Genomic DNA, 27,633 nt, shown 5'->3' with positions numbered 1-27,633 from the left:
TGGGGAAATACAGCCAACCCCATTCATGTAAAAAAATAAATAAATTGCTGATCGTTCTGGTTTGACCACTAGTGGAGTAGAGCGGAGGCCTCCAATCAATTGTCTATAGGACTGCTGGAAATTGCCGAGAGCCTCCTCCTGCTTTCGGCGGCAGCACCACAGACAATTAATGGGGCTGAGGTCGAGCATGCGCAGCTAAGGTCGAGCGTGCGCAGCTGAGGTCGAGCGTGCGCAGCTGAGGTCGAGCGTGCGCAGCTGAGGTCGAGCGTGCGCAGCTGAGGTCGAGCGTGCGCAGCTGAGGTCGAGCGTGCGCAGCTGAGGTCGAGCGTGCGCAGCTGAGGTCGAGCGTGCGCAGCTGAGGTCGAGCGTGCGCAGCTGAGGTCGAGCGTGCGCAGCTGAGGTCGAGCGTGCGCAGCTGAGGTCGAGCGTGCGCAGCTGAGGTCGAGCATGCGCAGCTGAGGTCGAGCATGCGCAGCTGAGGTCGAGCATGCGCAGCTGAGGTCGAGCATGCGCAGCTGAGGTCGAGCATGCGCAGCTGAGGTCGAGCATGCGCAGCTGAGGTCGAGCATGCACAGCTGAGGTCGAGCATGCGCACCTCCACTCCATTCAGAGTCCCTATCTAGGAGAGGTTTTTTTGGACCCTTTAAAACATTCAATGTAGATGACACAAATCCAATATGAAGTCACAAGGAATAAGAGAGATCAGTATGAAAAAATTCCATTTATTCTCTGCAGCAATCATTCACTGATATTTACACACAGACGACGCATTATTATCTATTAATACATGAACCGTTTTGTCCCTAATACTTGAAAAGATGTACTTACGATGATTATGGCCTATACACATGATAGAAGGAAGGAAACGTCAATATACAGATTAACCTTTTTTTTTTTTCACCCTGATCCTGCACAGAGAGCTGTAAGAAAACTGCTGGAGAACCAATAGGACTGTAAATGATCCTACAGATTTATATATAGTCCTGACCAATATCCGCACAGTCCATTCTTCAAACTGAAGTCAGCATTCATTTGCAAAACATCTCCAGGTATTTTGAGAAACATGATAATAATAATAAAAAAAAAAATTAACATGATAGCGCAAAGTCGGGGTGACTCAAATAAACCATTTTACAATACTCCAATGACAAGTTTGACGTTTTTGATTATAAATACTTTTTTTTTTTTTTTGGTCTTGTCTATTTTCTCCTCTTTCTAGAATATAACACATACATAAATGTGGTATAAAAATGATATTTATATATATAAATATATATATATATGTACAGTGGTACGTCAGTCACGGCCAAGCCTCTCACAAAACTCTGAGCAGAGCAATATCAGAGCTAGATGAGAGAACATAACCAGCTTTCTGTACAGTAAATTAGGAACTTAGCTGCCTGTTCACACTATGTGTGCTTTGCACTGACACCACAGAGGACGACTACACATATTGGGGATGAAAGAAAACACGTCGGCTCTCCTAAATACTTGCATTGGCCTTAAAATAACAATTCTGGTGCATCTGTTGCTATCATTTGTTTTGATCTGTTCCTCTGTTACTCCTCCTGGAAATATATTAAAAAAATAGCGTAATCATTCCCTTGCAACATCAGGCTTTTTATAGATGCCCCCTACTGATACAGGGAATGAAAACAACTTCTAGTCAATTTTTTTTTCCCATACATTTCCAGAAGGTACCGCAAAGTGTAAAATTCTAGGAAAAATAATCTAAAATTGTTATTTTATGGAGAATGGCAATTTACTAAAAACCAACATGTCCGGAGAGCCAACAGGTCTTCTTAAATCGGATTTGTTCTTTGAAATATATATATATATATATATATATATATATATATATATATATACACACTTGTACGGATGTATGCGGCTATAGGGGAACTTTTAAAATAATGTACAAAAAGAAAGTGTCAGTCACTAAACAAGATACTGATCAATCATTAAAAACAGAGTGCTGAGAATTTACATTTTCGATTTATATACAGAAGGATTAACATAAGCAGTGGTGGAAGGATTATATATATATACATATTTATATATATATATAAAAGTATATAGATGTTAATAGGTCGGGTTGGTATGAACACTACTGGCAGAATGGAGATGCCGTGGGATCAAATCCTTTAAAAACATCCTTCAAGGAACCAGCGTCCTGCTCACTTTCCTGCGTTGGGCTATTGCCTGCGAAGGGGCTGCCGCTGCCAGACTTTGCCACCTGCTTGACCAGGCCGTAGACGGGTGGAACTGGGAGGTTGTGGACAGCGGGCTGGCTACTTTCAGGAGCAGTTTGGGTCTTAGGACGTGGCCGATTGTAACTGTTGTATCGGTCCGTGGCAGGCTCCGAGTTTGGCTTGTCGGCGTCTGGCTGGTCGAGAGCGGACTTCCGCACAAACAGCGGCTCTTTTGATTTGCTGGCGGCTTTGTTCTCTGATCCCTTCGATGCCCCGTCGCTCGGCGCAGCCTCAGTCAAGGTCTTGCTACCCACTGGGGTCCTGGGGTCGTATAAACTGATGTTGCTCAGAACATTACTTTGACCGCTAGGTTTGCTCAACCCGCCTGCGCTCAGCACACGGGGATCGTAGGGGGCAATTGTCGGGGTGCTTTCCACAGGAGGTAATATTGGAGGAGGCTGGCTGGGCTCGGGGGGTTTCGGAGGCTCTGTTGCTTTCTGCAGCCGCGGATCAGCAGGCGGTTTACGAGTTCGGGGATCGCAAGGTTTCTCGGCAGCGGCGGATGGCGCAGGACTTGGTGTCACAGAGGCGGCATTGACGGTCTTCAAAATCCTAGATAACAGTTCAAAGTCAGGGAGGCTCGAATTAGGTGCTGGTGCGTCAGAGGCAGATGCCCGCTGACGGGGGTCATGAGTAGTGGAGGCGGCTGGACGGTTAAGTCGAGGATCGAGAACTGGCATGGCCTGTAATGCGGCTGGCACTGGGATAAGGTCTTGTTTGGGGATGGGAAGTGGGATAAGGTCTTCAGGACTCCACAAAATAGTCCTGGCGAAACTTGGTTTACTCAAACTTAGGTCCTTTTTGATGTGGCTGAATTGCTGTAACTGGCTGCGTGGGTCTCGTAATGTCTGCCCAGGGAGAGGATCTAAGGGAATATTAACAGCTTTATCACGCAGAAGCCGCTCTGTTTCTTCCTCGTCCGCAGCCGCCTTACTAACCGGCGAGTCCTGTTTTGCCTGGGGCGCATGTCTGGCGGCCAACCTTGGAGCATTGGGTCCTGCCTCAGCTGGGGTGGAATCGGTATTTCGTGAAATCCGGGGATCACGAGACAAACGAGGGTCTGTGGGGCGATTTCCCTGACTCTTTTGCAGGCGGGTATCAACGGGACCACCAGCACCGGTGTCTCTTGCGGGGACCTGCTGAGCTGAGCGGTTAGAAGACTGTTGCCGCAAAGTCTTAAGTATTGAAGTCACGCTGCTTCCACCTTCCTCCTCGTCGCTGGAGTACCAGTTACCAGTATCACCTGCGGAAAATAAAGCATGCGGAGATTAATAAGTGGAACAGATAAGCAGAATAATGTCATTTACCATGGAGCTGCGGGAAAATGCTGATCATCATGTACGAAAGACCTTATATGTCATATGTTACATTATACGGACATTTACTTCATGGCATAGGGCTGTAAGCCTATACACAGGTGCAGTACCACCACTCTCCTGCAGGTGCCCTTCTTTACCAATATACTGCAGTTTAATGCACTTTTGCTTTTTTTTCACCTATTTTATAGTTATTTTGTTGCTAAAACTTGGATTAAGAAAGAATACATCACCTTCTTCATTGTCCTTTTCCTGCAGGGAGCTACCAGCCGACCTTTTTGCCCGTTCTTCTTCTTGCTGCTTCTGCTGGATGCGCAGGAATAGGGCACGCTGGGCAGAGGGCAGAAAGTCCGGGATATTAACTTTATTGAAAGAGGATGGTGCTTCGGTTATTTCCGAACCCTGCTCTGGAGGCTGTTCATGGTACTGTCGGGGGTCTTCCTGTAGCCTGCCATAGTCTTCATAGACCCCTAATCGGCAAAAGAAATTGTATTACTGGAAAATATGTAAAAATTCCTATCTGTCTGTATATGAACGGTAGCCTGTAGGGACCAAAACCTCTGGTCATATTAGAAACAGCCTATAATATACCCTATCAATCATGCAGCACAGAACACACCTCTAAAGGAAAGATCTGAGAGCAGCATGATGTAGGGGCAGAGACCCTGATTCCGGCAATGTGTCACTTACTAGACTGTGTTTTGCTTTTTCAATAAAACCAGAGTTCTCTCAGCAGTAGATTATCACTACAGGACTAGGTGTCTTGAACCTCCTGGTCCAACCCTGCCCCCACCGTTGATCAGCAATGAAGTGGGCGGAGTTATACAAGGCTCAGCATTCCGAGCTCTGCAGCAGAGAAAACTGTGATTCTATCACAACTGCTGCACCCAGTAAACTAAGTGACACATCGCCGGAATCAGGGTCTCTGTCCCTACATCATGCTGCAGTCATATACCTGTTGACAGATTCCCTTTAATTGACTTTTTTTTCCCTTAAGGACAAGGAGATTTTGTCATTTCTTTTTTACTTGGGCATACACCGACCCATCTAGGGGATTCTATATATCTGTACATGTATCAATATAAACTATTAGTGCACAGACAGATGTTGGTCAAATAACCCTTGGGTCCTTCAACAGGCCCTGAAAGGTTACACATACCTGTGTCTCCCATCATGTTAGGGTCAATTTCCAAACTGGGGTCTTGATAATATTCACCATAGAAGTCTGGGGGAGGAGGGCCATCAGCTATCATTTCAGAGACCTCTTCGGGTCCATAAGGCAACATAGGGGGACCTTCCTCTATTCCCATTTCATGATGTATGGGGCCAGGAAATCTTGGTGGAGGTGGTCCTGGAGGTCCATCTGGTGCACCAGGTGGCCTAAAAAAAAGGAAAAAAAAATAATGATGATATATTAAAATGCCGAGGTTTCCTACTTAAATATAATAAAAAGGAATTCTTAGTCACCATCACTCACCTAACACCTAATTTGTGAGCCAAGTGGGCAGTGGGACGCACCACAATTTCAAACAGTGAAGGTATTTTTCGTTGGCACATCTGTGGATCCAAAAGACCGGATCCATTAGGACTTCCTGGCATCAGTTCCATTGGTGGGCCTCCATCTTCAGGGCTTCCGAGCATTGCAATATCAAGCTCATCCAGCATTGGGGACATGATTGGAACTCCAGGTCCTATTGGCATTGGTGGCATGGGGCCTCCTTGGTAGGGATGCATAGGGCCTCCTGGGTAAGGAGGCATTGGACCTTCAGGTGGAAAGATTTCATCAGGTCCAATATGCATGGAGTGCATGGGGCCTCCTGGCATTGGATCTTCAGGGACTGGAATACCGGGCATAAGATCATCAAGCATCAGTCCCGCTGCCATTGGGCCGCCACTAAGCATGGGACCACCGAGACCTCCAATAACTTGACAAATGCCTTCAGGAATTGGCCCTGAAGCTCCTTGAACACTGCCTCCTGACAAAGGACTTCCAGGCATTTGGATATCTGGAATTAGCCCTCCTGGAATTGGGCCGGAGCTAGAACTGTCAGATGTGGATAACGGTGCATTAGGTGGAAAAGATGTTGGGGACAATGGTTCACAAGGCCCAGATGATCCTCCTGTTGGAGCAGAAGGCGTAGGAAGGAGGCCGACTCCGGGTGGTGGTTTCGGTAGAGGATTAATTCCTTGCTTCTTTAGTTCCTCCACATCCTTCTCATCTTCGGCACCAGCTTCAGCATCTTCAGCTAATATCTGATGAGATACAACGTAGTGTCAGCACATCACAAATCTCCCTGGCTCATATAGGTTGAAGCCAAGGCTTTACCTTCAGTGAACCTACACTCGTATATTAAGGAATTGTATTATCTCTAAAATGCATCTACAACCTTTCACAAGTAGAAGTGAACCCATACGTCAAAGGGGTGGCCAGCCCCTAGAAATCTATGGGTCACAAGCTCACAATGTTATAAGATAAACTGTGTAAGACCCCCTAATCCACTCCCCTCGGCTGGGTGCTTCCAATAACTGGATATAAGTGAATGGATCTTCAGGAACTGGGAATGACTGCAGCGGTCACTGGTCATATCCAACTGGCTTTGGGTGGGTGACCTGAGCAGTGCTCAGGGATTTAAAGGATTTCAATTTTATTTAAACATTTGAAGATTTAGGCAAAAGATTTTAAGTTGCCGGACACCCCCTTTAATAAAAGGGGAAATCAATTCAACAACCCTGCAATCATCTTGACATATTATAAATATGTCAAATTTCCCCGTTGCGCCAAAATGAGTTTGAAGATTTCAGAGCCTTAGAAATCAGCATGGCTCTGAGTTTTGTTTTATGTGCGATTTTGGGCACAGTAAGACTGTAGGATTGTATGTGCACAGACATATATTAGTTTATAAGTCCTTTGGATTTCTAATGAAATTGCCTCCTCTTATTCTTCAACAGCACCGCTCCCGGCTTCTTGTCTGAAGGGGGGTGCGCTCGTGAATATCGACCGATTGGACCAGTGCATGGCATGGTCGCACCACTGGTCTGAGCTGAGCCCACTCCAAGGCTGCTAGCAGAGGACGCTTTGTCTCTGCAGCATGGGAGAAGCACAAGGTTGGATCCAGCGACCTGGCCAGCCTCAGAGCCGCGGTCTGTGCCTAGGTAACCGGCCACTCAGACTGCAGGGTGGCTGGTAACCAAAGTAATGAACTGCACAGAATGGAATAAAACATCCCACCATCTTACCTTATCAAGCAAATCCTGGGTCTCATCCGTCAGCGGATCGTGTGAGAACATGCACTCATCGCCGTTCACACAGTTGCCTGTGGTGTGATAGAGCTTACAAGGGAAATCATGTGAGACATGTTAAGGAGAAAAAACTACAAGCGTCGTACAATCCCACTCACACCAAATTGTAACTAGTGACCTCCTCAAACTAAACCCTAGGAATGGCCCCTCGATTTATAATTTGGTCTGAAGAGTATCAAGCTAAAATAGCTGCAGAGAAGATCCCTACTGAGCAGACAGGAAATTCTGTGTCATCTGAGAGAAGCATGATGCAGGGGCTGAGACCCTGGTTCTGCAATATGTCACTTTTTAAAGTGTTGCTGTTAAACTACAAATCAGTGTTTTATCAGCAGAAGATTATCACTACAGGACTAGATGTCTCATTCCTCCTAGACAACTTCTCTGTTTAGCCACGCCCCCACCATTGATTTGCAGCTTTCTGCCTATGCACAGTGTACATAGAAAGCTGGAAATCAGTGGTGTGGGCGGAGTTATACAGGGCTCAGCATTCAGAGAACTGCTAGATCTGGAGCAGAGAAAACGGTGATTGTATCAAAATGACAACATGCAGACCAACAAGTGACATATTGATTTAATCAGGGTCTCTGTCCCTACATCATGCTGCTGTCGGATTACATGGCACAAATCTGCTGACAAATTCCCTTTAACGATCTGGCAATTTTTCATTTTTTCACCTTTGCTTCCAAGAGCCATAACTTTTTAAATTTTTTTTTACATCAACATAGTCATGAGAGCTTACTTTTGAGGGCAGAGTTTAGTTTTGAATGACACCATTCATTTTATTAAACAATGTACTGAAAAAATAGAAAAAAAATAATTTAAGTGCAGGGAAATAGTGAAAAAACCCACCACACTGACATTGTGTTTTGGGCTTCGCTTTTACGGCTTTCCTTGTCAAATGACTGGGTAACATGATTCCCCTAGTCAGTACGATAACAGCGAAACCAAACTTGTATCGTTTTTGTTTTTCTTTTTAAAGCAGTGACAAAAATTCGTAAATTTGGGGAAAAAAAACAAAACAAACCCCTAATTTATGTTGCCATTTTCTGAGACCATAACTTATTAATTCTTCATCAATGGAGTTGTGCGAGGACTTTTTTTTTTTTGGGCACCAAACTGACATTTTTACTGATACAACTTTAGGATACATATGATATTTTGATAATTTAACTTTTTTATTTCAAGGGGTGGAGGAATTGGGAGGTTGTGTGCCAACCAAAACATGCCAATTCTGGTGTTGTTTTTTTAACCCCTTAAGGACCCGGGGATTTTCCGTTTTTTGCTCCCCTTGTTCCCAGAACAATAGCTTTATTTTTTGGTTAATATGGCCGTGTGAGGGCTTATTTTTTGCAGGTTGAGTTGTACTTTTGAACGACATTACTGGTTTTACCATATTGTGTAAGGGAAAACGGGAAAAAAATTCCAAGTGCGGTGAAATTGCAAAAAAAAGTGCAATTTTTGGCTCCCCTTCTTGCCATAGCCTTTTTATTTTTCGGTCAATATGAGGGCTTATTTTTTGCAGGTCGAGTTGTACTTTTAAAAGCCATCGCTGTTTTTTTCTACCACGTTCACTGAATGCTAAAACTGACCTGCCATTCTTATTCTCCAGGTCATTACGAGTTCATAGACACCAAACATGTATAGGTTCTTTTTTATTTAAGGGGTGAAAAAAAATCCAAAGTTTGCTAAAAAAAAAAAAAAAAAAAAAAAAATGGCGCCATTTTCCAAGACTCGTAGCGTCTCCATTTTTCGGGATCTGGGGTAGATCCGATGTATTGATCGCAGGTTATTGCATTTTATTGCAGCAACCAAAAAACGTAATTCTAGCGTTTAGAATTTTTTTCTCGTTACGCCGTTTACCGATCGGATTAACTCATTTTTTTATATTGATAGATCGGGCAATTATGAACGCGGCGATACCAAATATGTGTTTTTTTTTATTATTATTTTATTTTGAATGGGGCGAAAGGGGGGTGATTTAAACTTTTATATTATTTTTTTTACACTTTTTGCTTGCTTCTATAGTCTCCATAGGAGACTAGAAGCAGCAATTACCTGATCGCCTCTGCTACATAGAGGTGATGAACAGATCACCTCTATGTAGAAGAAATGCTCCTGTGCTATGAGCGCCGACCACTAGGTGGCGCTCATAGCAATCAGTACATGACAACCACTGGGGTCTGCTGCAGACCCAGGGTTGTCATGCCCACCAATCAGTGACCCGCGATCACACCCGCGGCTGTTGTATAAATCAGCTGACATGTGCCCGGTTCAGTGTGGGCTCAGCGCCGGAGCCCGCGCTGAACAGGGGGTGACAGCCTGGTGCATACTATTAAGTCCCAGGCTGTAAAGGCGTTAAATTCTGGTGTCCACCTTTTGGGGTAAATATAATGGTATGTTATTAGTTTGGGTATATATACACATGGCAATACCAAATATGTTATTTTTTGTTTGCATTTTGCCGTTCACATTGGGAGAAAAGAGTGAGGATTTAACCTTATTATGTATATATACACACACACTTTTTTTTATTATTTTTTCTTTACCGCCCATACAATACTGTATTATTTCAGTTTATTCTACAATTACTGGTCTGGGCAACACATACTGGGCTTTACTGTATTAATAGCAGGACAGGCTTGGAGGGCTTCAGAAGACCCTAAGGGTCCCATAGCAAACCCATCAGCACCCCAATGGACTTAACAGTGGCATTTAAGAGGTTAACCTGATGCAATCGGTGTTGGAGTGACGGCTGCATAATACAGCCAGCACCAGCGCGGGTTCAGCTCCATGCATTTTACAGATATACACAACTAACTTAAGCAATATCCATGCAGCCCGTCAGCTCATAAAGGATATTGTGCATGTATGGACAGCTGTCTGCTCTTGCACAGTAACCTGTCATATAGAATTTGCAGAGTCCACGGCGTCTTGGTACTTCCACATCATGGCTGAAATTACACTGTTCTCGCTGCAGAAAATAGGAGAATTGCAATCAGGAAAGTAAAGTTCAGCTGCATTACATTGTGCATAAAAATCTTTAAAAAAAATGCTTCTACTTCTGGAGGCGAGCAGCACGTTCACGTGCATCACAATGACAAACTACCCTGTAAGGTGACAATGACAAACTACCCTGTAAGGTGGAAAGCAAACTAGCAATGACGTGTAAGTTTTGCACTTATATGATTTCCCTAACAGAGAATGTACTATTTCCAAGTAGTGATAGGTAGACTACAGGAAAAGAAAAGGCCATGTAATTAGAAATTCGCACATTTATTTAGGTATATGTTGTACAAAAGACGTTCACTATACTGAAGTAACTCTTCAAATAAAACTGTACTCACCCAAGTACACCGGCCCTCCACAAAGTATTTACAGATCACTTTCCCTTTCTTGTCCTGCCGATGGTACGACTTGTCATAGTCACTTCTGTACATCCCTCCGTCCTGGTCAACAAAGAGGATTGTGAGAAGACTTATCGCTATGTGCAGCGTTACTTAGCACATTTACTAAGTGGAATACTTTTGCAGCCTTAGATCCCATCTCCCTGTGCCGTATAATATAGACACATTTAGTATTTTTCTGTGTATAAGAAACAACATCTTGCTAAAAAGCGTGTGACTCTGGAAGAGGCCACGGCGAAACGCGCGTTGGGCATTACAAGGTAATACATATTCCGACTCTGGGTCACACTGGGTTGTATGTATGAGCTGTAAGTTGCTTTTACAATGTAAGCGTATGGAGCACCAGAACAAGGCTCCATAGGCTTACATTGTAAAAGCGCCTTGAGGCTCACACATACAACCCAGTGTGACCAGATTTGCCATCATGCGACTTAAAAACGGAGCTGCGCCGAAAACCAGAGAGGACGATGGTCATGGGGCAGAGAGTGCACCAATCACGGAGAGAAGTATGCAGCTGCACAGTTCTCTCTCCCTGCTGACACTGATCTGCCGAAATGCTGACAGTTCACGGAAAGCTTATACCTACACGAGGATCAAATAGAAACCATTTTCGGGCACAGCGGTTGAAGACAAATAAAACTGTCACATACACTTAGCTAAAGGTTGATTTACACTTCGGCTGAAGTGTCCGGTAATCGTCTGTTTGAAAAGAATCAGGAAAACAAAAATATTGGTTCAATTTCAAACTGATGAATCACTGATACATTCTAAAACGGATCCTTTCACATTCACTTCAATGACTTAGCAAATGGATCCAGCAACAATCAGTTGTTTGTTTTTTTATGGCCGGACAACTTTAATACAGGTGAGGAATGTGTAAGAAATAGACATTGCTCCTATGTAATAAAACTGTCAAACAGTTGCAAATCATGCACACGGGAGCGGGAGCGATTCAACCATATCACCGAACAGCTATAAATACTCGGAGCTCGGCCCGAGCATACTCGCCGAAAGGGTTAACAGAACACACTCACTCCTCACTAGTAACCATCCCTTTGAAACAGATCAAGCAGCAATCTGATATATTAGCAGGACCAAATACTTGTGCAGACACAACTTTTTAGTCCAGCTAAGGGAAAAAAACAACAGATGGCAACTTTTGTTTCAACATTGAAGTCTATGCAAAATGGATCCGTTAAATAGCCACCCATTTTTATTCCAATTGAAATGGATCCATTTTTTTTGGTTTACTTGATTAGTTTGAAACGTATGATAACTGGACATGTGAACTCGGCCTTACCAGGAGGGCCTCAGCCTCTGGCATTCCCATGTGCGGCTGTGTCTGTAAACTACATAGGGAAGGAAGATTTGCGGATAACTGCACTGCTGGTGAACGATGTAATAGATCCAAGTCCAGACAAGTGGTAATAGAGGTTTCTTTATTTGGTGTACGTGTTTCGAAGTACTACTGACTTCATCAGGACAAAAAAAAAAACATCAGTTCACCATGTCGCTTACCCCATGAGTAGGGCATTGCAGTAACTTAGGTCTTCATGGTTACGACCACTCATATAGTGACAGTTGCTAGTTGTCGTAACCAAGGATACCTAAGCTACTGCAATGCCTGCACATGGGGTAAGCGACATTAGTTCTCCTGATAACCTTACTACATTTCTAATTGGAGGTATTTGCTAATATTATGATTATTACACCTACTACATATTGGGATAGGATCTTGAAGATGGGAATACCCCTTTAAGTAGCATAAATAAAAGGTATTAAGCACGCAGGACTCCAAGCACATGGGTGATGCCACAATAAAAGTAGTTGTGCTCTTTAGGAACTATTAAAGTAAAATGTAATTACTGAGGACGGTATATGATGCCCTTTATTTTTTATTTCACCCCCCAATATACTGTACCAGACCCACAGGTATGATCCCTACTTCTATTACCACTTTGGAATAAAGCGTTCCACCTCTTTTCTGTCCTACAGGCACATCCCAAGACAGCCAACGTTCACGACATTAACCTCTCCACTTCGGTACGTTACCACGGTCCTTGTAATTAGTATGAAATATTATTTTTCCTATTTTCTGTTCTTTAAACCCAGGTGCATCTAATAGCTCAAAAAATATAAAGTATAAAGCGGTGGTTGAATGTGTGTGACTTCTCTAGTAAAGGGCTGTACTCTGCTCACAGGCTTTCAAGAGAGAAGCGCCACTCACACTCCACCACCACTTCATTCAAACGGATCAGTCAGGACCCCAAAGGGGGTACGCATGATTATTAAGGGGTTCTGACATTGGGAAATGCAGCAACTGATCACTTAACCAGCAAATAGGTGATAAGTTGCAAATAAGAAAAAAAAAAGTAATATCAGGAGACACTCCCTGGGAAGATTAAGTTTAGCACTGACCCTCAGAACTGGGGATTTTAATTGACCCTTCAATTACAATAGATAAGCAAAAAAGAAAAGTATTCAGCTTACTCCGTCTTCTTCGTAGTAATCGTCATCATCGTTTCCTTTCCCTCTGCCTCTTCCTCTACCACGAATCATGCCTTTATATCCTCGTCCACGTAGCCCTCGACCCCGGGGCCTAAAAAAGCCTTGAAGTGGGAAATACCAATGTGATCAAATCCGTAACTCTGGTCTCCAGTCTCTCATTTCTTTTATTACATGTGTACCAAAAAGCAAAACCTCACCTCTACCTCTGCCTTCTTTAGACTTGCGATACTGGTTCAGCTCTTTTGAGTATTCATCATACTCTTCATCGCCCATCATCTCTTCATCAGCATACTGGGAACAGTTTAATTAATAGAGTTAGTTTAATGCAGGGATATCACAACCTGGATGTTCTAGCAAAAGTCGGGTCCTTGAGGAGGTTATTCCACTTTGTGGGAGGTTACATTTTCTCCTGTAAGACGTTCACCAATCATAAGCAGGAGGCATCATGCCAGGGGGAAAAAAGAACACATGCCGAGAGAAGCTTAGAACATGCTTTTTCTGTCAGACATATAATGACACCCAGCCCTGCTCTCCTCTGTGGTCTTTACACCTACTGTGTAGAGTAGAACAGAGCTATGTATCATTACAAACACCTCTACAAGCTTTCATCTCAGGGCAGTCCATGTGGAGGGAGAGGGTGGAATATAGCAGAGCTATGTGCTATTACAAACGTCTCTTGCAGCTCTCAGGGCATTGTCAGCTCTGCTGTACTACTCTACACAAGCTTTACTCAAAGCTTTTTTGGTGACTTGTCTTTTTTCCCCTGCATGACTTTGACCAATTAAAAAAGCAAGAGGTGTCAGCAAAAAAAGTAACCACCTCCAGAAAAACAAACAAACAAAAAAAACAAAAACACTCTTGGGCTTATCATAAAATAGAAATTTAGTGGGGGTCACAGGAGGCAGGGTCACCACTTCAGGAAGCCAGTGGTGCCAGGAGTGGGGCAATGCGGCGGGCCCAGAATTAGATCTCGACTTAATGACGAGCCAAGACCTCAACCTGTGCATGCGCCGCCTCCGGATGGTGCCCATTTTCCTGAAGAGCAACGTGGAGAGCAGGGACTCCGGTCCTGCCTGCACCGCCGACATTCTCTTGATAGGGTTATGGTGCTCTATTACATGATTGTACCACTCACTTCCATTTCTTCATCATACATCTCCTCGTCATCTTGGTGTTCCTCTCCGGAGTAAACTCTTCCTCTGCTGCCTCTCACTCTAAAGCCTCTTCCACGCATCATCCCTCTTCCCCGACCTCGTATCAACTTAATCCTTCCTCTCATTCCTGGGAAAAAAGCAAATGTCGTAGTTACTGCAGTGCAGGCGCTGGACGAACCTAAAATATTCGGCAATATTTATGGTCCCTCGGGCCAGGATTGTGGTCAGAAGTCCTACAAACCTGGCCCTGCTGAGTATGTGCAGACTGTCGCTTACCTCTGCCACGATGATTGCCCTCTTTGGCCCTTCGATATTGGCTCAGCTCCTTGGCAAAATCATCATATTCATCTTTACCCACATCATCCCCCTCGTCGTCTTCGTACTCCCCATACTGGTCATTCTCATACTCGTCGTACATGCCGTAGCTCTTGCTGTCCATGCTGTGGTAGCTCTTTTTTGGAGGTGGCGCGTTATGGGAGTACGGCTAATGATGTGAAAATAAAGACATGAATATACTTATACATTAAATAAATAGTATCCTATAGGCTAAAAAAATTATTATGTGTATCACTAAGAGGAAGACGGCACTTACCGGAGGGTATGAGGGGCTGTATTCTCTGTATTTGCGGTGAATTTTTTCACTAGGACTAAAGTCCGAGTCATCACTATAGTCAGAATATTCTTCACTAGATGATGCATGACGCTAGGGGATGGAAAAATCAACATGTCATACACATTATGTGACCGAAAGTTCGCGTTAAGAGACCTGCGGTCAGTCTGGTCTGTAAACGAACTGCGAAATACGTGCGTCTGACCTGGCCCTATAATGGTCATACAGCAGTATGGGAGCGAGCGCCATATGCACCCTGCTCATCTCCATCAACGTGGCGTCCACCATTTCTAGATACCTTGTGCTTGGACTTTCTTTTCTTCTTTGCTCTTCGCTTCTCTTTCTCCTTTCTGCGTTTTCTTTTCATTTTTCGATGTGACTTCTCGTCATCAGATTCGCTGTGATGTTTTTCCTCCTTCTCCTTTGGAGCCGGAGGCTCGGGGACATCGTGGATGGCATCTTCACCTCCGTCATCTTCAAGTTCACCCTCCTCTAATTCACCGTCCTCCCTGTAATGGGAGAAAATAGAAAAGTTTAAGAAAAAAAAAAAAAGAGAAAAAAATAAAACGACAACGGATAGGGGGTCACCCAAGCTTACCATTCCCAGATCTAAATCAGAGAACGACCGGCCTATGAACACCACTTTTCTCAATGATGGTAAATTAGCATCAAACAGTGCCCATCAACATTAAAGGGATTGCCCGGTGAGGATAGATGATCACTTATAGGTCAGGACCCAAGTTGATCGCCAGGACGAGGCACTTTAATCCAAGTGCGCACGCTCGACCGCCGCTCCATTCATTCTCTATGGGGCGGAGAAAAAGCTCAGCGCTCGGCAGCCCCCGGGGAATTAATGGAGTGGCGGTCGGGCTGCTCCATTCTAATGGGGATAAATATTCCCTGTTCTGCTGATTGGTGCAGGTTCCGGCGGTCTAAGTTATCAAATTATCTTCACTGGACAAGCCCTTTAATGTGCAGCCATGTAATATATGGATTCCAGAGTATCAGCCCTTCCTTACAGGGAGGGGTTAATGCGAGACCCTACTCTATGACATCCATGTACCCTAAAAAGCTGCTTTACTAGGCTATTTTCAGAATGCCAGAAATAATGAATGTAGCGGTGGTATGCATGTGCACCATTGATGATCCATTCAGGATTGGGGGTCTTGACCGTCACCCCATGTAAGGCAATTAAAGGGATTTTACTATACTGTAACCATAAAAGAGAGAAACAAATAATACTTGTTCTCTGTCTCTGCCAGATGATGCCCGGACCACCGGAGTGACTGACTGTTGGATGATGGGGATTGGTGGTCACCACTTCCGATTCAGTGGAGAGCAGCGCTGGATTCCACTGGTTAAGTACTATTTCTATGAGAATCCCTGCCCGTCCATTAGGTTGAAAAAAATTGCACAAAAGCCTATAAAAGGTGAAAACTTAAAACCTACCTATAGGATAGGTCATAAAAATTGCTAATTACTCGGACCCCCACCGATCGAGAGAACAGCCCGTCCACTCCCAAGATCCCCTCCAAGCCCCCAATAGTATCCAAGTCCTTCATTAATAAATGTGGGCTCTGATACTATTGCTGCTCATTTCTAAGTCTCTTCTTCAACCTAGAAAAGCCATTCAATTACAGGAAAAATTAGGCAAATTGTTCTGCCCGATGCGAACATATTAGAACCTATGTTAATTAGCGGCATGACAGTTTAAGAAACCCTACGGAGAGGAACGTCTCCACGGGCTGTCGGGATCGCTGCGCTTTTCCACCAGATGAGATTACAGACACTCTGGGTACTCGCTGCCTCGTGTAATCCTTGGCGTACATGCCGGAAATACTAAAACTACTGGAGAAGCAGCTAGAAAAGAATACTACCGGTGTATACGCAGCTAGAGATACATCCGGATGTGGCCGTATACTCAGATCACAGCAGAGAATATCCATATGTCTCACCAACGGACCCTGAGAACTGCAGAAACCTGGCGGACTCTAGGCTGATCCATGGTAAACACTAAAAGTTGGGAGCAGGGACGGACGGACAGACAGACAGACAGACAGACAGACAGACAGACAGACAGACAGACAGACAGACAGACAGACAGACTCTCAACTTTTTAGTATTTTTAGCATATAAAAATCCTTTGGTCAGTGGTACAAGTTAGAAGGCTCTGCCATATGCAAAAATGAGAAAACAACCCATATACCTTTCTTTTTGCGCTGCTACACTTTCCTATGCAATAATAATAAAAAATAAAAAAACAAGAAAAATAACATTTACCGACCCATCATCAGACTTTCTTTGGCCTCCATTGAAACCATAATCATGCACAAAGTATACGGCCGGGCCTCTTAATGGTATACAGTGCCTACAAGTAGTATTCAACCCCCTGCAGATTTAGCTGGTTTGATAAGATGCAAATAAGTTAGAGCCTTCAAACTGCAAACGAGAGTAGGTTTTATGAACAGAAGCATAAATCTTACAAACCAAAAAGTTATGTTGCTCAGTTGAATTTTATTAAATTTTAAACATAAAAGTGTGGGTCAATTATTATACAACCCCTATGTTTAATATTTTGTGGAATAACCCTTGTTTGCAATTACAGCTAATAATCGTCTTTTATAAGACCTGATCAGGCCGGCACAGGTCTGTGGAGTTATCTTGGCCCACTCCTCCATGCAGATCTTCTCCAAGTTATCTAGGTTCTTTGGGTGTCTCATGTGGACTTTATTCTTGAGCTCCTTCCACAAGTTTTCAATTGGGTTAAGGTCAGGAGACTGACTAGGCCACTCCAACACCTTGACTTTTTCCCTCTTGAACCAGGCCTTGGTTTTCTTGGCTGTGTGCTTTTGGTCGTTGTCTTGTTGGAAGATGAAATTACGACCCATCTTAAGATCCTTGATGGAGGAGCGGAGGTTCTTGGCCAAAATCTCCAGGTAGGCCGTGCTATCCATCTTCCCATGGATGCGGACCAGATGGCCAGGCCCCTTGGCTGAGAAACAGCCCCACAGCATGATGCTGCCACCACCATGCTTGACTGTAGGGATAGTATTCTTGGGGTCGTATGCAGTGCCATCCAGTCTCCAAACGTCACGTGTGTGGTTGGCACCAAAGATCTCGATCTTGGTCTCATCAGACCATAGAACCTTGAACCAGTCTGTCTCAGAGTCCTCCAAGTGATCATGAGCAAACTGTAGACGAGCCTTGACATGATGCTTTGAAAGTAAAGGTACCTTACGGGCTCGTCTGGAACGGAGACCATTGTGGTGGAGTACGTTACTTATGGTATTGACTGAAACCAATGTCCCCACTGCCATGAGATCTTCCCGGAGCTCCTTCCTTGTTGTCCTTGGGTTAGCCTTGACTCTTCGGACAAGCCTGGCCTCGGCACGGGAGGACACTTTCAAAGGCTGTCCAGGCCGTGGAAGGCTAACAGTAGTTCCATAAGCCTTCCACTTACGGATGATGCTCCCAACAGTGGAGACAGGTAGGCCCAACTCCTTGGAAAGGGTTTTGTACCCCTTGCCAGCCTTGTGACCCTCCACGATCTTGTCTCTGATGGCCTTGGAATGCTCCTTTGTCTTTCCCATGTTGACCATGTCTGAGTGCTGTTCACAAGTTTGGGGAGGGTCTTAAATAGTCAGAAAAGGCTGGCAAAAGAGATCTTTAATCCACACATGTGAAGCTCATTATTCTTGGTGCCTGAACTACTTCTTAATACTTTAGGGGGACCAAACAGAATTCTTGTGGTTTGAGGGGTTGAATAATAAATGACACTCTGAATTAACTTTTACCGTTTTAAAAAAAAACAAAAAAATTTGCTGCAGTGCATTTCCCACTTCCAGGCTGATCTACAGTACAAATGTCACAATGCCAAGTTAATTCCGCATGTGTCAACCAGCTAAATCTGCAGGGGGTTGAATACTACTTGTAGGCACTGTATATGCTAAACAGAAAGGCTAAGAACAAGATATACATTTCCACAAATACTCAAAAATAAAAGCATTGATAAAACTAGCACAAACTATCTCCGGCAGCTGTTAAGCTGTTGCAAAACTACAACTCTCAACATCACCCTCGCCGATGAGTTTTTTTTTTTTTTTGAAACAGTCAAATATAAAAGCTTTTTCACAGATGTTAATTATCTTTTATTTTCGCCTCGGTCAGGCTACTTTAATCGACGTGGCGGATGGATACCATGTCTGCCACATTCATCAAGTCGATTACATTTCCAAAAGGGAGGGAGGGGTCCTTGATACGGCCTCCGGCACACACACGGTTAATGCACGGAGTCTTGTGACAAGTTACAGCGAACACTTTCTAGCGCCCCCCCTCCATCATATATGTAACTAACGACATAAGATACAGATCAAGACCTGGACTGGTGGGGGTGATACTATAAAACACTGAAGGATAGGACTCCCTATGAAGGGTCCGCATGGAGGGCTATTTAGAGGCATGAGCCGAGGGTTGGATCTAACCTTCTTATATATAGCCTCACTAGACGCCTGCTCCTAGGAAATACTTCTTTTTTGGTTGTTGTTGGGTGCAGATGCACAGGTTGCGATCTGTCACAGAGGTGCAGCATGCAATGGTGGAAGGCGACATGTCACTGCGTAGGTGCTTAGTATTGATGGCGACATTGGGCGCTTCGCACAGACGTGTTACTGCTGACAAAAGACATTTCAGTTTGGGGGGAGACATACTCACATCCTCAGTATCACAGTAATAACATAGGGGGTTTAGCAACTTCTTGATTTTCCAGTTATGGGGGGGGGGGGGGTGAAGAAGAGGAAGATGGGGGGTGGAGGGGTGAAATTACACCAAACAGATTCAGGACGGCAATGGTTAACAGAAAAAAAAAAAAGGCGGAAAGTGGGGTGATCAGTACAGGAGCTACAGGGTTGGGCAATCACGGGGTTAGATATCTGGGGCTTGTTTTCTTGGTTCTTATATTTGAAGGAGGAGGAGGAAAGAAAAATTGCAAAAAATAAATATATAAAATAAAGCAATGCTGCAGGGTGGAAGGAGGGATTAGAGAGAAGAAAGGAGAAGCTGGTTCAAAGGTCGGCTGGCGTGGGGCGAGGCTTCACATCTGCTAACACTACTCATTAAAATGGAGGGTGGGTGGAGGAAGAGGCTGTCATCCATGGGTGCTATGCAAAACTAACCTCATGCTAAAGAGCTGGCAGCCAGGGACTGGGCTGCAGGAGCCCTGGGAGGTGGCAATCTCTGGTGGACGAGGAAGCCCATCCCCCCACCGGCTGCCATTTTACAAGCACACAAGTCAGCAGAACTGGATTAACCCCTCGTGAGCTGCAGCGATGGAGGGAGGACAACTCCCAGCAGGTTTTCTGGCTACAGATGGTCCCCCCTCTAGCTCTCCGACCAATTCTCCTACTGTGGTCAGGGCTATTCCTCCCTGCAGGAAATAATATCATTGTTCCTGGCAATGCAACAAATAAAACACATTTCAATATTTCCCATCCGATCCATCAACGACTGTGCTGCCACAAGAGCGGGGAATGAGGGAGTGCACAGCCTTACAATACAAGACCCCCAGCTGCAGACGGCCAAACAACGTCCCATATAGCAGACAGTCCGCCGAGCCCGGGCACCATCGTGCTGCCCACTGGGTGCCACACGCTCCCATGGAGTGGCAGAGGTCAGGGTCACGCAGGGCACCTATAATTCTATCCCCTATACTGCTCTTTCTTTCGGGGTCTACTCCTGGATTTGCCCTGTAACATGCATTAAAACTACATGCAGTTCTATCCCCAATTCTCACAGGTTGTGACTTTCTTTTTCATGAGTTTCATCCACTGAAAGATTGGAAGTGGGTCATAAATCCTCCTATAATCGTAACCTTAATAAGGCTGTCCGGGCAAACGCTCCTGTCCGCTCGGATATTGGGTTGGCAGAGATGCTTGTGCACATGGGGCTGCGGTTACTGAGGTCACGTCAGACACCCAGCAGGTATCGTGCCCTGGTCCGATTGTCATCAACATGACCCGCTGGGTGTCAGACCGATGCACGTTGGGTGGGACGCAACTACAGCTATCAGACGCCCAGCGAGTACTGGGGTTGGGGGAGTCATGCGGATTACTGCCAGACCTGTATATGATACCCGATGGGCATCGGACGGGTACCCTGGCCACAGTACGGCCCTGCGGGCACCGGCGTCCTCCGCTCCTACAGCCAACTGCTACTAAAGGAACGAAAGTAACTAAAAACTGCACCAAATTGCCATTTGTGAGCCGAACCTCATCACAAACCCCCTGGTGACCGATTAGATCTCTGTGGTATACACACAAGGCAGATGTCAGACGAACCAGCGTTATATACAATATTATTTAGCTCGGCCGAGCGTTCAAGTGTTTTCAATGGGGAGAGCGGAGAAAGCCGATGCCAAACAGCTCATCTCTCATGAGAACAAAAGGGTCGGGTGCCTATATACAAAACGCAGATCCTTCTCCCCCACATCATCTGCTGGTGCGGTTGGGAGACCCCCATAAGCATTAGATAGCCAATTCTTCTGATACTGGCTGACTGCAATCTAATGGCTATGAGGGGCCTTGAGGCAAAGCTTCAGCTGCTTACACCCACATAGATTAAAGGGGTGTACCAAGGTTGGAAGTTAACACCTGTGAGATAGGGGATAGCTTCCTGATCGCTGGTGGTCTGACAACTGGGACCCTCCACTGATTCAAGAGTACCAGCGCTCTAAAAAGAACTCAAAAAATGGAGCGGTGCTCGATCATGGTAGTGCCGAAGACCAGCCAAACTCTGGGCTCGGCTATCTCCGGCAACCCCATAGAGAATGAATGTAGTGAAAGTTGGTATGATCGACCATTCAGCCTCGATTCTCAGGACTGATTGATTTTCGGGAAGTTGCCCCCTATGCTATGAATGGAGGATAGCTTCCAAACTTGAGAACACCCCTTTAAGGTGAACTATCCAGGCTACTCTACGATACATCTACGCTGGTGATATGGATGACATGACGGAGGAGCCAAGGTAAACCGCTGCCATGCACAGACTCTAAACTTTCTCAACTTTCACTCACTTTTAATAAACAAGTCAATGCCAAGACAAATAAGGCGGCTGACCCCATATCCCGGACTCCCTCACATCCACTGTTTGTTTTCTAGGGGCTGATAGATAAGAGATCACAGGGCATGACTGCAGCTTGTCTCACAGATAAGAAATAAAGAGAAGTAACATTTCTGTAGGAGATAACTTTTTAATTGGTGAGCTCTGACCACTGGGACCTGCAACAATCAGGGGACCGTTTGTTAGTGTGCACGCCTGACCACTGCTCCATTTAGTCCCTATGGGGCGGCCCTCTGCTTTTTCTGGAAGCCCCATAGAGAAAGAATGGGGCGCTGGGTGGGCGTCCGACTTGTCGCTCCGTCTCTAACACCCCACCTGGGATAAAGAATCCCCAATCTACCGATCGGTGCAGGTCCCAGTGGTCGGACCTCCGCCCATTAGCAAGTTACTTGTTTTAACTGGACAAATCCTTTAATCTCTAACATGACTGCCATACAGGAGATAGCTGTCAGTCTAATGATCGCTGAGCCGACAACCATCCCCCCGAACCCCATACACAGGAGCACTGAGCCGTTCTTGTGCTCTCTATGAAAGAGTCACAGTCACAGCTCATCTCCGCACCAAACATAAGGATCGGAAGCTGAAATTCAGCAGGCCGGGTCCTTCTCTGTTGAGGGCAAGTCGGAAGGCCCCCATACATATTAGATAACTGCTGGGCAGGTCGCAAATGCCAGGCACCAATATGGGAGAAACCGACCCATCCCGTCTCTTTTCCAGCTCAGTCCTAAAGCCCAGAGCCATGTCCAGTCCAGGATCCAACCTTCACAACACCAGATGGACGCCCCTACAAACATGACACCCTCCTGATTATTCCCATTCCTTGCTGCAGCGGCCTGGCCGCCTCCGATGACAAAGCCCTCCTGTTCTCTTACACCAGGCCCTCAGCATTGCACTGCTGTTACATCACATAGCAAGCTCGCTCGCTGCTCCTGAGGCCCCCAAGGGTGAATTGAGCCAAGCAAAAGCCACCAACACAAACCTAAACAGCAACAACGCTGCAAACCAGCCCCCCCCCACAGCTCAACAAACCAGGCTAACCTGGAAAAGCTGGAGAAGGGGCTGTGAAGGCAGCCATATAAGTTCTCATCCAGCTTTCCCAGGAACAGATAAACCTAGGAAGCAAATTCAATTATTAACAGCAATAGTTACAGGTGAGGTGGCCACAGCCTGAGCCACACGGGCCATTTCTAGCAATGCTGCCAACTGCTTCTCCAAGGATCATTACCGTAAATGGGTGACCCCCGGGCACATAATACCAGTGCCATTACCATGGTGGGCACTGACAATCCAGGTAATGATCTGCAGCTATTTTAGAGCTAGAAATCACCTGCTGCTCTATGTAAAGGGCAAGCACATATGGCCACATAGGGGTCTGAGCGTGCCAAGAGCATGTAAGCCATCCAGGAGTCATCCCCGCCACAGACTCCTCCGCCAGCAAGGAATCAGGACGGTAGAGGGTTACATATCTACCAGATAATGCAACGTATACACCACGAGTATACAGCCGAGCAATAACGACTGCCGAACACATCACTGCCACACGAGGAAGAGAAAGGGAACCTGACACGATTAAATGGTCTCTGATCTGCAGGTGATAGAGCTGAGCAAACTCATAACACATTTGTGTTGGAAAAGTTTCAGCAAAACTTGCATTTTACTCTTTGAAATACATGGTGTTGATATGAGTCCAGTGGGCGGTGCTACTAGTGATTGACAGCTGTAGGAGTCCAGTGGGCAGTCCTACTAGTGATTGACAGCAGTAGGAGTCCAGTGGACAGTGCTACTAGTGATTGACAGCTGTAGGAGTCCAGTGGGCAGTCCTACTAGTTATTGACAGCAGTAGGAGTCCAGTTGACAGTGCTACTAGTGATTGACAGCTTTCTTTGTTATCACTGTGCAGGCAAAGCTGTCAATAACAAGTAGGCACGCCCACTGGACTCTTACAACTGTCACTCACTAGTAGGACCGCCCACTGGACTCCCACAACTGTCACTCACTAGTAGGACCGCCCACTGGACTCCCACAACTGTCAATCACTAGTAGGATCACCCACTGGACTCCCACGACTATCAATCACTAGTAGGACCGCCGACTGGACTCCCACAACTGTCAATCACTAGTAGGACCGCCCACTGGACTCCCACAACTATCAATCACTAGTAGGATCACCCACTGGACTCCCACGACTATCAATCACTAGTAGGACCGCCCACTGGACTCCAACTGTCAATCACTAGTAGGTCTGCCCACTGGAGTCCTACAACTATCAATCACTAGTAGGTCCGCCCACTGGAGTCCTACAACTATCAATCACTAGTAGGTCCGCCAACTGGACTCCTACATACAAACACCAGGGATTTCAATGAATAAAATACAAGTTATATTAAATCTTTTTTATACAATCCTATATATAATTTCAATCAGCTTTTTCTTTATACCATGCAGTCCACAGATTTGACTTTAACGAGTAACCCTCGCTTTTATTTTTATTTCATAACTCAATACTTTGTCATATATCTGCTTATTTCTCCTCCTGAACGGAACGTTCATTCTCAATTCAGGAGTAAAATCCATGTTCAGTAAAACAGATCGTTACATTACTGAGATAGGAGATGGCAGTTGGTGCTGATAAGGTTCTATGTAGATGGATGGGGAGGAGCTCTGCTTCTAACTCCTCCCTCCCCACAGAATCTTACCAGTAACTGCCATCTCCTATCACATTAAAGTAAATACTTTGAACTGAGAATTTTGTGAATGACAGATCAGTCCAGGAACGGAATGAAGCAGATTTATCTGATACTATCTATTACAAAGTTTCTTATCTTAATGTGGATTATTGATTTCTGAAATAAAAATTAAACCAACAGTTACTCTTTAACGACCCTGAACATATTACACTTAGGTCGCCCAACCATCTAATGTGTGCGGGGGGCCTCTCCTGACTGCTGGACAGAAGGATGGGGCATGCTGAATTTAACAGCCTGATCCTTCTGCTCTCAGAGTAGGAGCTTCTTGCAGCAGCTCACTCCCCTCTTCCCCATGGGGAACACATATACAAATATAGATGGTCAGGAGGATAAGAGGTTGGACAAATAAGCAATTCTATTCATGCTGCCCTGGTCCGGGGTCCAGTCGCCTCTGCACAAATCCAATTATTCATCTTTAGTCTCACAGTCCAGGACGGCCATTATCACCCATCATAGGTCCCCTGATCTGAGCCGACTCGCCTCACAGCCATATATAAGGTGGTCAGGTCAGGAGACCCCACGACTGGGAAGGATATTGAAAACACATCAGAGAAAGTAACATTTAAAGGGCTTCTCCTGCCTCGCAATGGCTGGTCACAATCAGTAACAATAGAGAACCCCTGCAAAGCCCGGGAGGGGTGAAGGGGGTCACCAGGCGGCGACTTTGGTGGCACGTCATAAAGCTCGTGGCCAACTTCTGCCAGATCTCGACCTCTATAAAATGCGACCAAAGTCTCCAACCGAAACTGACGAGTCTTTGCGGCTCGGACAGGACGCGGACCCTGTGAAGAGAAATAGATCCCGCCACTCAAGACGGCCCATGTATAGCGCCTCCCGCAGATCATTTACAGCATTATTTTTTGCACCAGTACAACATTGACAAGAGATACAAGACTTAACCCCTTCACGACAGTAGAATAACGTAAAATTACAGCCATTGGGGAGGGGTGGGGATAACTTAAAGGGGGTGTCCTCAGCCCCCCCAAGACATGACAGGTTATACTGATAGACATTGACTATAGAGGTGTCGGGAAGGACACAGACATGACATAATGGCACAGATTACCTGCTGGCAGCCCCCAGCCCAGCCCCCCACACCTGCGGACACAAGGCTTACTCTACACACACACTGGCACGTTACTCGACCTTTCGGCGGGGAGGAAGAGGAGGTTGTGTTCACTTTCATGGTTTGATGTTGGGGAGGAGGATTCATGGACACTGGTGCCCTCCACGGCCATTATACACCATTAGACTTATGTCACATCACATGAATCCACGTGTGCTTTGCACTGTAACACGGCGGCCAGGTGGGCTCACTGCGGCCCCTCTATAGACTTTGGCCTCGGGTGAGGTGGTGTTGATATGAGGGGCGGGGACGGGGGCACAGATGGGGGGGTTTGGAAGGGTCTGCAAGTTCGCCGGGAGAAGGTGAATCCGTGTATCGTGGCGCAGAGAAGAAGACGGACTCAAGATGGCGACCGCGGAGGACTGGGGAGGAGGGAGGTGGCTCCGCTAGTGACGTCACAAAAGCCAACCGAGGCCGCTTTCCGAACGTGACGCACGCTTCGGTTATTTCCGGACAAGTGAGCGAGGAGAGCATCGTGATTGGTCAGAATCGGAAGGGAACCAATAGAGAGAGCGCTGTAGGGCGGAGCGAAAAAGCGATTGGAGTAGGAGGGTGGAGTTGGGATGACGTCAGGACGCAAAGCGTTCTGGGCGTTATAGTTAGAAAAAAGTTTTGCTAGAGGAAGGTAATGTGTGTGTGCGCGGCTCACCGAACCTGTTGGATTAGTTCGTAGTCTGCTCAAAATGGTGGCACGTATTACACTCAGCCTATAAATATGTGACGTACCCGCTCCTCAGCACGGTGACTTGGGGTTGCGCCTGCAAGGGTTAATCTCTCTCCTCTCACTCAATCCAGCACTCGACCTCTGTCCTATGCTGAAGGGAACATCAATCACACCCCGACTCAGACTGCGCACCCCGCTTCACACACGCTGCCACCACCCACCGGATTTGGGGCCGATGGGTCCCCTCAGCTAAGACTCAGACAATCAACACAATCACACCCTTCCTAGGGTTATGTGTTCTTTAGCGCATACAAGATTCAGGCTTATTAAAGTTTTAAGATTTAATAGAAAAGGTACAGTGCTTATAATAAAAGGTATAAAAAAATAAAAAGTGACCTACAGATATGCAAACAGTATGAAAATAAACAGGAGAACTTACAGAACCCTAAACTTGGTCTTCTGTAGCTCGATGGGGAAAGCGGAAATATGGGATGATGATCACAGCAGCGCTCGGCTGCCCCATCTCTCTACCTCCATCGGCCCCGGCCTAGCATGGAGCCCACTGCAGCTCCCAGCCTAATAACTGTACACCGGACCCCCACTCTGGCCCGCCCCGACCCGGTGCCCCACAGCTGCCCACACCACGGTGACCGTCTAGCCCGTACCCCAGGCTGCAGCGGGCCCTCAGCCACACCTGACCGCCCCTGTCCACGCCGGCCCTGACTGCACCGTACCCCAGGCTTTACTGGGCCCCAGCTACACCTGGCCCCTGACTGCACCTGCTTGTGCTAGCCCGGTCCGCACCGTGTCCCCAACCGCGCTGGGCCATCAGCTACACCTGGCCCATCCGCAGGTTCAGGCCCTCACCTGCAACGTGCCCCTGGATGAACTGGGCCCTCAACTTCATCGCACCGAACTCCCCACCGCACCCGGCCCCCTGGCCGCAACGAACCCCCTCTGGCTACCTCTGACCCTGCTTGCTGCCTCTCATCCTGCCTCCCACCCTGCTGCCTGCCCCTGACCCTGCCAGACGCTACTGAGCCCCTGGCTGCACCATCCTTCTCCCGGCTGTATCATCCTATCCTCGGCTGCATCACCTGCATCATCCCATCCTCGGCTGCATCATCCCATCCTCGGCTGCATCATCCCATCCTCGGCTGCATCATCCCATCTTCGGCTGCATCATCCCATCCTCGGCTGCATAATCCCATCCTCAGCTGCATCACCCCATCATCGGCTGCTTCACTTCATCCTCGGCTGCCTCCTCTCATCTCGGCTGCATCTCCTCACCCCGGCTCCATCACCTTATCTCTGACTGCATCATCTCATCCCTACTGCATCACCCCATCTCTGGTGGCTTCATCTCATCACTGCTTCATCACCTCATCTCCGGCTGCTTCATCTCATCCCCACTGCACCATCCCATCCCCGCCGTACCA

General features: G+C 46.3%; 1 protein-coding gene across 4 annotated transcripts; it reads right to left on the bottom strand.

Annotated features, from left to right (window-relative positions):
* Positions 1 to 1,825: 1,825 nt before the first annotated feature.
* Positions 1,826 to 25,932, bottom strand: ZC3H4 (zinc finger CCCH-type containing 4). 4 transcript variants are annotated; one of them, XM_073641439.1, is made up of 14 exons: positions 25,551 to 25,932; positions 14,843 to 15,053; positions 14,527 to 14,637; positions 14,211 to 14,418; positions 13,916 to 14,061; positions 12,978 to 13,071; positions 12,763 to 12,881; positions 10,213 to 10,314; positions 9,728 to 9,839; positions 6,806 to 6,915; positions 5,046 to 5,821; positions 4,728 to 4,948; positions 3,802 to 4,038; positions 1,826 to 3,495 (listed from the first exon to the last, which is right to left on the bottom strand). In XM_073641439.1, the coding sequence occupies exons 1-14, from the start codon at positions 25,640 to 25,642 to the stop codon at positions 2,108 to 2,110; spliced, it is 3,927 nt and encodes a 1,308-aa protein (XP_073497540.1). In that variant the 5' UTR covers positions 25,643 to 25,932; the 3' UTR covers positions 1,826 to 2,107. The 4 variants fall into 4 exon arrangements, with proteins under 4 accessions (XP_073497540.1, XP_073497541.1, XP_073497542.1 ...); XM_073641440.1 differs by lacking the exon at positions 25,551 to 25,932 and adding an exon at positions 19,716 to 19,855; XM_073641441.1 differs by lacking the exon at positions 25,551 to 25,932 and adding an exon at positions 19,255 to 19,339.
* Positions 25,933 to 27,633: the final 1,701 nt, after the last annotated feature.

Source organism: Phyllobates terribilis, unplaced genomic scaffold (genome assembly GCF_046119375.1).
Source record: "Phyllobates terribilis strain yellow unplaced genomic scaffold, ASM4611937v1 Scaffold_7__3_contigs__length_470593459, whole genome shotgun sequence".
NCBI lineage: Eukaryota > Metazoa > Chordata > Amphibia > Anura > Dendrobatidae > Phyllobates > Phyllobates terribilis.
This window is presented reverse-complemented; position numbering and strand designations above follow the sequence as displayed.